Source organism: Montipora foliosa, chromosome 6 (assembly GCF_036669935.1).
Source record: "Montipora foliosa isolate CH-2021 chromosome 6, ASM3666993v2, whole genome shotgun sequence".
NCBI classification, from domain to species: domain Eukaryota; kingdom Metazoa; phylum Cnidaria; class Anthozoa; order Scleractinia; family Acroporidae; genus Montipora; species Montipora foliosa.
In genome coordinates this window covers 8,875,126-8,890,125 of record NC_090874.1, presented here as the reverse complement: position 1 = coordinate 8,890,125, position 15,000 = coordinate 8,875,126, and the positions used below count along the sequence as shown (strand labels likewise).

The window sequence follows — 15,000 nt, the reverse complement described above, 5'->3', positions numbered from 1 at the left end:
AATCAATAAACTTGATTTGACTTGACTAATGAAAGCCTCCAATGGCCGGGAAGTCCCAAACATGTTCACCGTCATCTTCACGTAAGCGTCACAATTTGAACACGGTTTCCTGTGCCACCAATGACCAACCGCTGTCCATCTTGTGACACATCTAAAGCTTGGACGGGTTTGCTTTCATTCTCAACACTGGAAACTACCTGCTAATGAATAAAAAATAGCATACAATTAAATCGCTTGTTATTGGCCTAAAGGCCAGAGCAAACGGCTTCAAAATTTGCTTCAACATCAGTTCAAATTTGTTGAACGATGTTGAGTGCTGCGGTGGACAAACAGTTTCAACACGTCAACATTTGCTTCAACAAAGCCTTGCATTCAGTTCCAGGTTGCAGCCGCGGTTGTTACTATGGATACGGATATGGACACGTCATTGAGAGACCGATTAGTGCACACGCGCATACCCAACAATAGGGAGCTTAAGCACGCGCGTCTATATCCAGATTATGCAGTGTCAGTATCATGAATATCACAAACAACAAACATAACTTTGGTCGCTTAGTGTTTGTGATATTACAAACAATAAACATAACACTAACATTAGCAATGATCGATAAAAAAAGTATCCAAGGTAATGATCGATAATATAGATAAGAGTGCCACCAGTTGAACTCTTCGTTTGATAACTTACAACTGTAACAGGCCTCTGAACTCGTTGGTTCAATTGGTGAACTCATTGCGTTGATTGGCAGATTCGTTCATTCGATCCATGGCAAGAAACAGGTTCCCAGTTGGAAGCACACTCTATTCAAGTATCCACGGTTCAATACAACCAAAAAACAGGGCTACTAAGTCCATGAATTCAAGCTAAATTGCAGAACTTTCAAAAACAGTGCGAGAGTATTGTGCTTGATCAGCACTTCAGTGTCTACTCCTGATCTAGCACGTGATTCCCAGTTGGACTGGAGTCAATGAAATCACAGATAGTGTTAATCAACCCTGATCGAACCCTGATCTTGCTCGTGATTCCACGGTGGACTGGAGTCAATGAAATCGCACAATAGAAAAACACGGCGATTTGTGACTACCATGACAAAGAAAAAATAAAACGAAATTCGTCCGAATCTTTATCACGCGCTGCCTACGGCATCCCGTGTAATTACGTGTGCTCGACAGACATTTTTATTGTCACGAAGCTTTGATTTGTGTTGTTTAAAAGTAATTCCTGAGATAACCTTCACTTGCACAGCGACTAGAGTCGAGCAATTAGTAAAACTGCACAAAATGAACTGCAATTAAGAGACATAACCCCTTTATTAAACATTTGTTTTGTTTGTACCTGCAGTCCATTGCTTTTTTGTCTTTATTGTTTGTTCTTATTGACATATGAATCCTTTACACAATCGAGAGTACATTTGACCTGACGGTGAGAGCACTCGCTTCCCACCGATGTGGCCTGGGCTCGATCCCCAGAGTTGACGTCATATGTGACTTGAGTTTGTTGATTCCCTACTTTGCTCCGAGAGCTTTTTTTCTCTGAGTTCTCCGCTTTTTCCCATCTCCTAAAAAAACCAACCTCAAATTTGATTTGACTTGATTTGATTTCTTTAGTGTCATCAATTAGTCCTCCAGCGCTAAATACAGTAGACACTTAAATAAAGCCTCCATTGTCATTATCTAATAATTACTCCAGCTTACCCCTCTCCTCAAAAGCAAACCCCTGACTTCATTACAGCTGATTAAATTTAATTTGTGGAGGGTGATAAGTTAGAAAATAGACATCAGTTAGTTACGCCACCCTCCTTAAACAAAGCTCGTTTATCTTATTCCTGACTTCCTGGAGCGGAAATAAAAATTGTTTCGAGGGCTTTTACGTCAATTGAAGACGAATCCTCGAATCAACCCACGGCAGTATAAAAGGTAACATTTCTTGGTCGGGTAACTGACGCTGAAACAGATTGTTCCAAAACGTCTAATTATCGCCGGTCTGATGGGGAAATGGAGACAATTTTATAGGTTTCACAGAGGTCATAGTTATTACTTAGACGGATAAAATTAAATTTAAAATGTCCATATTCTTAATTACCTTAAGTTCAATAAAATCAACGATTTGGTATGGGAGAGGAGTATTAGAAATTCTAGAAAATTATGGAAACATATGATCAAAATTCATAATGATCTTGATTTTCTCATCTTTTATTGCTGCAGCAGTGCTACTGATATCAGCCACACCGGAAATCACAGTTTCATTTGAAATTGACATTATTCTCCAAAAACTGAATAACAGTCGGCAATGTGAAAGAGCATTCATATTCGGAAATGCAGCTGTCTTTTATAAAGCAATAAAAAAAGAGACTTACAAGCTTTGGAAAAGCATCTCATGGAAGTAAGTTCTCTACCACAATGGTAGGGGCCTTGTACTCGTCAAACATTGCCAACATTGTCTTCAACGCCGTATTGTGCTTCTTTGCCATAACGTTGAATGGTGCCACAATCTACGCCTTGAGAAAAACTCCCTCTGTACCAAAGCCTTTGAAAGCATTGCTACTGAGTTTGGCCGTTTCCGATCTTGGTGTCGGCATACTGGGTCATCCATTGTACATCACACGTCTCGCCCTAGACTTGCAAGCAGATCTCACAAGTTTTCCAACGTTTTACGCAGTTTATATATCTGTGAGCAGTCACTTCGCTTATGCTTCGTTCTTCGGTGTTCTGTCTCTAAGCTTGGAAAGATTCTTGGCGATCCATCTACACCTCAGGTACCAAGAACTTGTGACTTACCAACGAGTCGTAACAGCTGTGATCTCGGTTTGGGTCTTAAGCGGACTTATCCCGTTAATTTGGCGGCAAATCCCGATCCACATCGCATATGTGTTAATTGCCATCGTCGTAGTATCGTGTTTCGTTGTCTCGGGAGTTCTAAACTCCAAGATATACGCAACCGTGCGACGCCACGCTCATCAAATCCATTCCCTTCAAGTGCAGCCCACAGTAAACGCGCCTAATGTGACGAACGCCACCAGGCTGAAGAAATCTGCCTTCATGACAATTCACGTCTACGTCTTGTTTTTGGTGTGCTATCTGCCATGTCTTTGTGCTGAGGGGTTTATCAGCTTACATCCGGATCTCGCTATACTGAAGGCAGTTCACCAATACACTATTACTCTGTTGTTCTTAAATTCATCTCTGAACCCACTAATTTACTGCTGGAAATTGAGAGGTGTTCGACAAACTATAATGAACACGCTGCTAAACGCAATTTCCAGCCAAAACTGAAGCTCTGACTTCTACAGAGCTGTTCAGATTTGCGAACGGCACCCATTCGATATTCGAGGGTGATGGCATAAACCGAAAAAGGAACTATAAAATCCGACACGACACTATTGTGAAATTGACTTATGCTATCAGTATTGTAACAAGTTTTTTAAGGGGTGTAAGCCCTCGAAAAAAGCTATTGTTCGTATCTTTAACAACTGGTAAGAAAGAAAATTATCGTATCCATAAAAATGGTATTTGTATTAGTAGTGTTAATAGGACTGAGTGGAGTCCAACTCGGTCTGTAATCATAGGAGTGAAAACAAAATCGGACGACCGCGCAGCGGGAATCTGATTTGTTTATCACGAATATGATTACAGACCGAATTGGACGACACGAAGTCCTTTTACCAATTAATCATAACAATTACAATTTCCGAGAAAAGAAGAAGAGCCAAGTTATGAAAGAGAGGGAAAATTTGCATTAAAAGACTGACAAAGCCGGCGTAAGTTGTTTAATATCGATCTGAAAGAAAGAACAAAAAAGAAAGAAAGAAAGCCCCGATTTAGGGGTCTGTACACTGTTTCTATGGTGATTGAAACCTGGCAAGGACCAAGGTTGTGTTTGTTGATTTAAACTGCAATTTTGAATGTGATTTTCTTATTAAACCGTCCGATAACAAACTGTCTGACAACAACTTGGAATGTGAATTGGTGGGAAATACGAGTTTTTTAAACCAATCACAATCGAGGAAATTACAATTATTATGAAGTACGTACAACGTTTCATGATATATGGTTCAAGTCGAAGATTGACATAATTCATTCATTCCTTCAAAAACACAATACACTAGAAATTAATAATAACTTAAAGACGATAGACTACTAATGTTTAAGGTAGTAATGACAGGGAAGCCTATATAGAAGCCGGGGGCTTATGAGCTATAGGCCGCTTCCTGACAACATAGTGTACATCATACAAATTATGGGGACAGCATAAAATATAGAATGTATTATTTTAAAAACAAAAGAAAAGAAGAGGGAAGAAGAAGTATGTAGCTCAACAAAGAGTATCTTTGACTAAGAAAGAAGGAATTCAGTTTTAAGTCTTTTGCCAAACAAACGGATGCTTTCAATGTTTTGAATTTCAGGACTTCACGAGTTGAAAAACATAGGTCCTTGAAACCGAATTGAGAAGTTTCGGATATTTTGTAAAAAAAGGTTGCAATTTCTAGTATAATGCGAATGTAACTGGCTTGCAAGAGTAAAGATATCACGAAAGTAATTAGGAAGTAAACCTCTTTTAAATAAATACATAAATTTACCTATCTGGTATAAATAAATGTCAGAGAATTTCAAAATCTCCTGTTTTTTAAAAAGAACATCAGTGTGAGAATCGAAAGAAACTTTAGATATTATTCTTAAATTACTCTGATGTGTCGACCACCACACTGAAATACAATATATTAAGTAAGGGTAAACTAGAATATGGTATAAACAGTGTAAGGAAGTTTTGGGAGGACAAAAACATCACTTTTAAATAATGCCTATAGATTTTGATATTTTTCTGGAGACGCTAAGAATGTAAGGTTTCCACGACAAATGCTCATCAAGGATAACACCTAGAAATACTGTTTCTTTCACACAATCTTATTGTTGTCAATTTGAATAGATAGAACAAGTGTTTGCCTCCTTTGGCGTGGTCCAAAACGAGTAAAATTCGATTTTTTAAAGTTAGTTGACAGCTTATTAGCTCGACACCACTGTGTTAATTTACACATTTCAGAATTTAGGGTTTCAGAAAGTAAATTAAAATCTTTGTGAGAAAAAAATATGTTTGTGTCATCACCAAAAAGAATAAAGTCCACCACCTTTGACAAAATGCACAGATCATCTATACAGAGCAGAAAGAGGAGGGGCCTAATATAAAGCCGTGAGGCAACCCACACTTAATTGGCAATGCTCCGAACAGATACCATTAAATTCCACATATTGTTGTCTACCGCTTAGATAGCTTTCAAACCATCTAAGTGCGGTGCCTCGAACACCATAATGTAGAATATGATGATCATCGGTGTCAAAGGCTTTAGACAAGTCTATAAAAATACCAACTGTATAATTATTCCTTATTTTCAATAGCAGAAGAGATTTTGACATACAAACAAGCAAGAGCATAAGCAGTGGAGTGATGTTTGCGAAAACCATACTGGTTATCAGAGAGAATCTTAGAAACATTGAGAAACCTTCGAAGGTGATTGTACATAACTCTCTCTAGAATTTTAGAGAATGCAAGTAAAACAGACACGGGTCTGTAATTTGTAAATATATCCTGTTCACCAGATTTAAATAGAGGAATAACTCGAGCAATTTTCAATTGAGTTGGTACAATACCAGAGGTGATGGATAAATTAATAATGCTAGTAATAGGGAAAATTATTTTATCAATACATGATCTTTAATTAAGTTCATAGAAATATTGTCATGACCTACAGCAGTACCTGAACGACAAGTATAGCACATATATCAATAATTTCTTCCTCACTTGCAACTTCTAGAAATATTGAATTGAGTAGTTTTGGGGATAAAAAAGAACTATGCGACTTCTCTGATGCAGGAATTTTGCCAGCTAAATTAGGGCCAATGTTGGTAAAATATTTACAAAAAAGATTAGCTATTTCCTTTGGATCGGAAATGTCATGAAAATCTGCCCTAAATACGAATGGTAAACCACGCTTTCCATAAAGCAGGTTAACGAAATCTGTACCTTGCTCCAAAATATAACGTAGCATTATCGCAAGTATTTCGCGATTATTCCGTCTTGTTCACCTTGAACAATACGGGCTAACTATCCCGCAACTGGATGGGTATAAACGGTTTTAAAGTAAAAAAAAAAAAAAGATTATGGTTCATTGTTACATGCTCAAGGTGTCGTAGAAACCTAAAATGTGCTGATTTCACGTTAATTGCAAAAAATACACGGAAATTCTTGTAGAGCACATGCGATTATTTTTCCTTTTTTAACCAAGGCTGTTTTTTTTTTTAATTATTTATTGATTTGCATTGCTTAGATTGCTTCGTGGGAGGCGCGGTGGCCTCATGGTTAGAGTGCTCGACTCCAGATCAAGTGTTCCGGGTTCGGGACCTTGCTGGGGACATTGTGTTGTGTTCTTGGGTACTCTCACGGTACCTCTCTCCACCCAGGTATATAAATGGGTGTCGGCGAATTGCTATGGGTAACCCTGCGATGGACTAGCATCCCATCCATGGGGGAGTAAACTGAATACTCCCAGTCGCTTCATGAGTGTCGGCCTGTTGGGCATTCTGGCTCGTAAACAAAGACTTTCCTTTTTAGATTGCTTTGTGGCGTGTTCGTTGCCTCTGCCGTCGTGCTTTCTTAAATTCCCTAACGACGTGAAATAACCAAATTTGAGGTTATGTGGATGACGCGAGCACCTGACGATGAATATTAATTTTCAATTTTCTCTCCAAACAACCACACCGTTCATGCAAATTCTATTTATGGAATGTTAACACACACTTTCCATGCCGAGGGACTTGGAGTAATCGCGAAATTATTACAAATATAACGGGAAATAATAGTTTTTGAAGACGTTCTCGTAGCTCTCGTCGTCGTCGTTCTTGCGTAAGGTCCCTTTTGTCCCTCGTACTGCACAAGCAACGCTGACACAGTGCAAGCCCTTCTTACAAGACAGGGGTTGCAATTCCGGCTTAAGGAAAAGGAGTCTATTTGCAAGATTAACGCTGACACAGTGCAAGCCCTTCTTACAAGACAGGGGTTGCAATTCCGGCTTAAGGAAAAGGAGTCTATTTGCAAGATTAACGCTGACACAGTGCAAGCCCTTCTTACAAGACAGGGGTTGCAATTCCGGCTTAAGGAAAAGGAGTCTATTTGCAAGATTAACGCTGACACAGTGGAAGCCCTTCTTACAAGACAGGGGTTGCAATTCCGGCTTAAGGAAAAAGAGTCTATTGCAAGATTTCCGTTTTGTTTAATTTTTTGTCGTCATTCTCGTGTACTGTTATTTTCGAATGACTGTCATTTATGGTGGAAATTAGTCAAAAAAATTGAGGAACCTACGGAAGCTATGATAGCTCTTACGGGGCATTTTAGTTTTTTTGCAAAATCTGACTTTGTTTTTTTGTTTTTCCGAAAATCGAAGGTTGGGTTTCGAAATTAAGAGAATTTCCGAAATTACTGAAATTGGAGTTTATGGAAGACACGCCAACTGCCATATTCACAACGTTAAAAAAAAAAAAAACAGAATCACACGATGATCGTCACGCAGTCATGCAACGTTCTCATTTGCTTGCTTGTTCGTGTTGTTGTCAATGAGTCAGACAGGGTTAATTTCATTAAGGCACTCAATCGTAGGAATCACGTTATTCTCGGTTTTCACATGACGTCACGACCGCCATGTTGGTGCCCCTAAACGAAGAAAAGGCGGCCATGTTGGTGCCCCGACAAAATCCTGCGGGAATTTAACTCTATTATTATGCAAACGCTTCCTTTTTGTTTTCGTTAAAAAACATGGCTGTTGATCACGTGAGTGAAAACCAGCAATAGAGCAAGTAAGGCGTGACTATTATTTCAACCTTATTAATGAAAACGATTGTGATCAAAGAAAGCTTTTCAAGACGGCCAGTGCACTGCTAGGAGGGTCGTCACAGGAAAAATACCCCAAGCACTTTGACCCTACTTTGCTTGCTAATGATTTCGGGAGATTCTTTATACAAAAGATCGATGTCATTCGCTCAAAGCTGGATAGAATTGACTCCTCATTAAATCACCCTCACCATTCGATTGGAAGTAGCATTCAAGAGTATTCGTTTGCTGGCACACCCTTCAATAACTTCCAGCCAATATCGTCTGAAGGTATCAAAAAGCTGGTGCTGAATGCCCCAAAGAAGAACTGCGACAATGACCCCATACCTACCAAGATTCTTAAAGACTGCATTAACGAACTCCTACCGACCATTTCCAACATGGTTAATCTTTCGCTCAGTAGTGGTCACTTTCCGGACATTTGGAAAGAGGGTTTAGTGAGACCAAAGTTAAAGAACGCCAACACGGTTCTGATAAAGAAAAATAACCGGCCCGTCAGCAATCTTGCTTTCCTTTCAAAAATCACTGAGAAGGCAGCTGCACTACAAATCTCCGATCACGTGTCGTCCAATCAGATGTTTCCGGAATTTCAATCAGCCTACCGAAAAAATCACAGTACGGAAACTGCCTTACTGCGCATGCACAACGACATACTCGTCAACGTGAACAAACAACAAGTCACATTACTAGTGTTCCTAGATTTAAGCGCTGCTTTCGACACAGTAGACCATGACATATTACTGTGGCGGCTGGAATACAAATTTCGAATTAAAGATCAAGCAGTAACGTGGTTCAAATCCTATCTGTCGAATAGATCCCAGCGTATTGTAATCGGCAGTGCAAAGTCAGACAGTTTTGATTTGAAGTTTGGTTTGCCACAGGGCTCGTCTCGGCCCAATGCTGTTCTCCTTTTACACCAGTGAGCTATTTGATGTGATTAGCCAGCATCTGCCAACAGCGCGGCACAGTTATGCCGATGATGCTGGTATCTATCTGGCTTTCAATCCAAATGATGATTCCAATCAAGGCGCTGCCATTGCAGCAATGGAAGCGTGCCTCTGTGAAATCCGTAACTGGATGATCAATGATAAACTCATGATCAATGATTTCAAGACAGAGTTTATGCTCACTGGGACGAAAGCGCAGCTACAGAAAACTAAACGCGCTACTCTAACTATTGGCGAATCCATCATCTCGATCTCCGAGCACGGAATCCCTTAGAAACTTAGGGGCCTGGTTTGACTGCCATTTCAACCTGAACTTCAACATAACAAAAAGGTGGAGGAGTGCTTTTTTTCATGTTCACAACATTAGACGCGTCAGAAAATATCTAAGTATAGAATCTGTCGATAAATTAATCCACGCTTTCATTGGACTATTGCAATATAATTTTATACGGACTACCCTACTGCGCTCTCAGTAAACTGCAGCGTGTTCAAAACGCTGCAAGAGTCCTATATCTAGCACCACGGTATTGCCATATCACACCTATATTATACAAATTACACTGGCTACCTGTAACGTTTAGAATAGATTATAAGATTATTATAATCACTCACAAAACAATCCATGGTACAGCTCCTAATTATTCATTATTTCTCGTAAATTTTAAACCTAATTCTTCCTACAGCCTCAGATCAAATAACAAATATCTGCTTTCAAATCCAGATTTCAGGACTCTCCCTATTCTTGGCGATCGAGCCTTTGTGGCCGCCGCACCAAAACTGTGGAATAATCTTCCGTTAGATCTTAGATGCACTTCCGATTTTAGAGTTTTTAAACGTAATTTGAAGACTCATCTTTTTAAAAAAGCTTTTCCTGATATAGTATTGTAATTTATAAACTAGATAATTATTCATTCGTGTAATTTTGACTATATAGTGTTATATATTGTTCTTTTATTGTAAGGCGCATTTGAAAACTGCTTAGTTGAATTTGCGCGGTATAAATAAATTTTATCACTATTATTTTATTAATGTTGATGTCTGATTTACTACAAACGGTTTGTGCTAAAGTCAGTCGCAGAGGAACTTGTCAGCCAATTCTATTCGGACGTCAAGGGATCGAATCCAATATTACGATAAAAAAGACAACAACATTGAAAACAAGCAAATGCCGGAACGTTGCGTGACGACCATCGTGGAATTGTGGCCCATGATCTGTTTTGTTTCAATTGTATTGCGGAGTCAGTTTTTTGCGAAGTAAACATTAAAATGTGGTTTTACATTGTGGAGCGCAGCGAGTCTTCAGTGTCCCTAGGAGTTAGCGTAGGTAGTAGCCAAAACGCGGGGCCGGGACCGGGGTCAGGGGTCAGGGTCAGGGGTCTTTTTTTTTCCAATTTTTTTTTGTTTCAATTTTTCTCCGTAATTTTCCTGTAATGTTATATTCGAATGTTCGCCGGCATCTTTCGAATTCCTTCATTTATGGTGGAAATTAGTCAAAAAATATGGAACATACAAGCGACGAAAGGGACATCTTTGTTTGCTTTTCGAATTAAGAGAATTTCAGACTGAAATTGGAGTTTTTGACTCGCTGAGCTCCACATTTTACAGCCACATTTTAATGTTTACTTCTTAAAAACCTTCTCCGCCATACAATGAAAACGAAACAGAACATAGCGTGACTGCGTGACGATCATCCCGTTTTTTTTCCTCAAGAAGTAAACATTTGCTCAGCAAATTGTTTTTTTCAAATCCCAGCTCAAGTCCCGACAATCCCAGCCTGTGTTGCTCAACTTGAAATCCCATTCCCATTTTTCAATTGTTTTTGTTTCATGAATCCCAGTCCCAGTGCACAAAATCCCATTTCCCAGCCTCTAAAAAAAGCAAATCCCAGCTCCCATTTTACCCCTTCAGGACCCTCTGACAATGGTGTCCAGTCGGATTTTATCGTTCCTTTTTTGCTTTAATTTTATGTCATCATCCATTGGGTGGTATTTGTAAGTCTGAACAGCTCTGTAGAAGTTAGAGCTTCAGTTTTGGCTGGAACTTGCGTGTAGCAGCGTGGTCATTATAATTTGACGAACACCTCTCAATTTCCAGCAGTAAATTAGTGGGTTCAGAGACGAATTTTAACAACACCAGAGTTAGAGTGTATATTTTAACTGCCTTCAGTACAACGACACCAGGATAAAAGCTGATAAACCCCAGAGTACAAACCAATGGCAGATGGCATACCAAAAACAAGACGTAGATGTGAATTGTCATGAAGGTAGATTTCCTCAGCGTGCTGGCGTTCCTCACATTAGGCGCGTTTTCTTGGACTGTGGGCTGCACTTGAAGGGAATGGATTTGATGAGCGTGGCGTCGCACGGTTGCGTATATCTTGGAGTTTAGAACTCCCGAGACAACGAAACACGATACTACGGTGATGGCAAACAACACATATGCGATACGGAACCGGATTAGCCAAATTAACGGGATAAGTCCGCTTAAGACCCAAACCGAGATCACAGATGTTACGACTCGTTGGTAAGTCACAAGTTCCTGGTACCTGAGGTGTAGATGGATCGCCAAGAATCTGTCCAAGCTTAAAGACAGAACACCGAAGAACGAAGCATAAGCTAATTGAAAGGTCAGAAATAAAAAAACCCAGTAAAAAGTTGGAAGGCTTGTGTTGAGGTCTGCTTGCAACCGTAACTCTAGGGCGAGACTTGTGATGAACAGTGGATGAACCAGTATGCCGACACCAAGATCAGAAACGGCCAAACTCAGTAGCAATGTTTTCAAGGGCTTTGGAACAGACGGAGTTTTTCTCAAGGCGTAGATTGTGGCACCATTCAACGTTAAGGCAGTGAAACACAATACGGCGTTGAAAACAATGTTGGGGATGGTTGACCAGTACAATGCCGCTTCCATCGTGGTGGAAAGCTTATTTTCCAAAGCTTTTGAGTTTCTTTTTCTTGAAGTGGTGTGTCAAGACCGCTCAAGTCTCCAATGGAGCCTTCCAAGGGGGGTTCTGATGTCGCTTTGTCGCTCATTTTCCAGCCCACCTGTCGCCTATTTGGCTAGAGATAAATGTCGCTGTCGTTTTTTCGCTAGAATACAAATGTTCCCTAAACGTGCTTAATTTTTGCGTCCTGCAATTTTGTTTCTTTTGTATCGATAATCAAATGGTGACAAGTGAAATTAGGGAATATAAAGGTTCGGGAAATCATTTGATTTTGGACAAAACGCGCGTGAAATTATTACCTAATTTCACGAGTAGACCATTTGATTAGCTATTAAATATCATGGGTGACAAATTACGTTCATAAGACGCCATTTTGCCACTGTAGGAAAAGTTGCCATGGCAGCATTGTAATTTAACGAGTGAAATCATCAATTAACGCTGAAACTTCGCGCCAAAAATAAGGAGTAATTTGACACCCATGTTATTAAAAGAGTAAGCGCCCGTAAAAACTTCCTTGTTTTTAGTAGAAGATCAACCATTTTTGTTTCTAATAACTCTAATGGCTAGATAGCCTGCTACGCGCTCCTCCCCCTCAAGCATCTGCTGAAACGAGCCGCACATTCCTTTCCCTTTCAGTAAAAAACTGTCATCTGGAAATCACGTGCGGGTTACTTATGAACCAATCAGCGCTGTGTAGATCTCCCCTGGGAGCGTCAATTCGTTAACTTCTTCTGAAAGGGACGAAGCCTTTTTAAAATATTCCACAGAAACATTAATTTTGTTTCATCGCTGGGTTATGCATTTGCACTCTCACAAGTCAAAATGTGAGTGCTTAGTAAGGGTATGGTGTCGTTTGATCGACTAGTAAAATTGAAGGCGCCGTGGAAATATATAAATACGAATACAAATATTAATATGGAAAGAACTCAAGTGAGGCCATCGCTACTGTGTGCATGTGATAAATGAAGAACCTTCGCTGACCCACAGAATCAGGAACTTCTTATGGAACACACAAGGACGGAGAAAAATCTCTGACCCGGGTGGGAATCGAACCCACGACTTCCGCATCAGATCACCGGTGCTCTACCGACTGAGCTACAAGGCCAGATGGGAGCAGACTGTGGGAGTTTGAGGACAAATCGGCTCGGCCCAAGCCAAGTACTAAATGCAAGTGCGTGTTGTCCCAAGTAGCGTGTGTATGTATATATGGAAAGAACTTTGGAGTTTTGTGCAAGGCAAGGCGATACTTACCTTGTGATACTCTGAAAACTTTATATAATGCTCTTTTCCTGCCTTACATCAATTATTGTACTCTAATTTGGGCTTCTACGTACGTTTCTTACCTTGAACCACTTTATGTACTTCAAAAGAAAGCCATCCGTATAATTACTTTTTCACCCCCACGCACACCTTCTAAACCCCTTTTCTCTAAAAATAATTTTCTTTCGCTCCATTCTATCTTTAAATTCCATATGGCCTGTTTTGTTTTCTCACATTTTAACAATATTCTGCCTACTCCTGTTTCCTCAATCCTTCATTTTAACCATGAATATCACGATTATTTGACTCGTTCACGTTTTAATCTTCATAAAACCAACCACAAGTATCAATTTGCTATCACCTGGCAGGCTCCTGTTATTTGGAATGATATTCCGTTAACAGTGCGCAACAGCCTTACATTAAGTAACTTTAAAAAAAAGTTGAGACTGCATTTTCTGAATGCTGAGTTAGAATATTAAAAATTGAAAATTGAACTCATTTCCCTTAATTCTATAGTCTGATCAAGTCCCCCGGGACAAAATTGTAAACTTTGTGGACTGTTTTGTTTTGTTTTGTTTCCTGTTATTTGAAACAATTCTACTAGGAGTACTTGTTTATGCAATTTATTTAATTATATTATCCTGTGTGTTTGTAAATTAAGTAGTTAGATTTAGTTGTATAAGTATTTTAGCTAAAGCCTTCTTCTATTCATGCAAATTTTTCAAATTATCTTTGCTGACCATATGCCATTTAAGCCTCCGGCTTTGGCTGTTCTCATGTATTCTTCAGAGTTTGATGTGTAACAATGAACAATAAACTCAAGTGAGGCCATCGCTACTGTGTGCATGTGATGGATGAAGATACAAAAATTTGGTTTTATCAACGGAGTTGATAATGTGAATTGGCCACCGTGCAGAGATTCTAAAAGCTGACGTTTCGAGCGTTAGCCCTTCGTCAGAGCGAATAGAGGAATTATGGGTTACGTGTAGTTTTTATAGTAGAGTGGGAGCTACGTTATTGGTGGGGTAACATGGCAACGTGAAAAATAGGAATATATTAGTTAAATGAAAAGCGTTCGTTAATACCGTGAGGATTAAGGGTGCCGATTTGAAAGATTAATTTTTGTTCCAGATTCTTGCGGCTTTCCGTCGTACCTAGATGTAGGGAAAGGCCGCAGATAGCCCACAGGTTCCCCAAGCTGAAAATACGTGGTGTATGCGACAGTTTGTGTATATAGAGAATTGTATGGGAAAATCACCGATCGTAAAAAAATTGTGTAAATAACTATTTCATTTGAAATAAAGTTTTCCTACCTCGAATGTGTGATGAACTTGTCTCTTTTGCCGAGTTTAGAGCCATTCTGACGCCGTTTAGTGAAGTTATCCGGAAGGCCGTTACTAAAATAATAGGAAGGCCGACCACTCCATCCATCGCTGGCCAGACTTCACTCCACAAATTGTTTTCTCCTCAACAGGAAAAGTCCCGAATCGCAATAAAAACAACAGTTCCATAAAGCCCAATAAATTTCACTCCAAATACGTGTGTTTCGGCTTAAAATTCACCTCTTCGGCATTCCTCAGAGGCGTGTGACCGGGCTGGCGACAACGGAAACTCGCAAGATGGTTTCAGCCTCAACTCTGATTGGTCCATTTGAATTTGATCGCGCGCTGGCAACACGACCGTTGTTGACTGCCCGATCACACGTATTTGGAGTGGAATTTATTGGGCTTTATGGAACTGTTGTTCTTATTGCGATTCGGGACTTTTCCTGTTGAGGAGAAAACGATATGTGGAGTGAGGTCTGGCCAGCGATGGATGGAGTGGTCGGCCTTCCTATTATTCGGGTTAGATCTCCGCCGCTCTACCGACTGAGCTACAAGGTCAGACGGGAGCAGGCAGTGGGAACTGAAGATGTTAAAGTCACGGCACTGAACATGTACAAGTAAAAGGAAAGGTTACGTTTATACAAACGTTGG

At 39.9% G+C, this 15,000-nt stretch overlaps 3 protein-coding genes across 3 annotated transcripts in view; 1 reads left to right on the top strand and 2 right to left on the bottom strand.

Annotated features, from left to right (window-relative positions):
• The window catches only part of LOC138008464 (uncharacterized), a 5,672-nt gene extending 3,301 nt beyond the window's left edge, over positions 1 to 2,371 (bottom strand). The window contains exons 1-3 of the mRNA XM_068855794.1: positions 2,355 to 2,371; positions 2,081 to 2,132; positions 130 to 197 (exon numbers count right to left, since the gene is read on the bottom strand). Of these exons, the coding sequence (XP_068711895.1) occupies positions 130 to 197; positions 2,081 to 2,132; positions 2,355 to 2,371 (137 nt within the window). The remainder of the gene's footprint in view (positions 1 to 129; positions 198 to 2,080; positions 2,133 to 2,354) is intronic.
• Positions 2,372 to 2,397: 26 nt separating this feature from the next.
• Positions 2,398 to 3,270, top strand: LOC138008463 (adenosine receptor A2b-like). Its single transcript, XM_068855793.1, has one exon. It carries the CDS (start codon positions 2,398 to 2,400, stop codon positions 3,268 to 3,270), a length of 873 nt encoding a protein of 290 aa, XP_068711894.1.
• Positions 3,271 to 10,695: 7,425 nt separating this feature from the next.
• LOC138008968 (melanocyte-stimulating hormone receptor-like) lies at positions 10,696 to 11,828 on the bottom strand. Its single transcript, XM_068856265.1, has one exon. The coding sequence runs from the start codon at positions 11,728 to 11,730 to the stop codon at positions 10,837 to 10,839; it is 894 nt and encodes a 297-aa protein (XP_068712366.1). The 5' UTR covers positions 11,731 to 11,828; the 3' UTR covers positions 10,696 to 10,836.
• Positions 11,829 to 15,000: the final 3,172 nt, after the last annotated feature.

Coding starts and splice junctions, on each gene's coding strand:
- LOC138008463 (XM_068855793.1), top strand. CDS start 2,398: ATGGTAGGGGCCTTGTACTCGTCAAACATTGCCAACATTGTCTTCAAC.
- LOC138008968 (XM_068856265.1), bottom strand. CDS start 11,730: ATGGAAGCGGCATTGTACTGGTCAACCATCCCCAACATTGTTTTCAAC.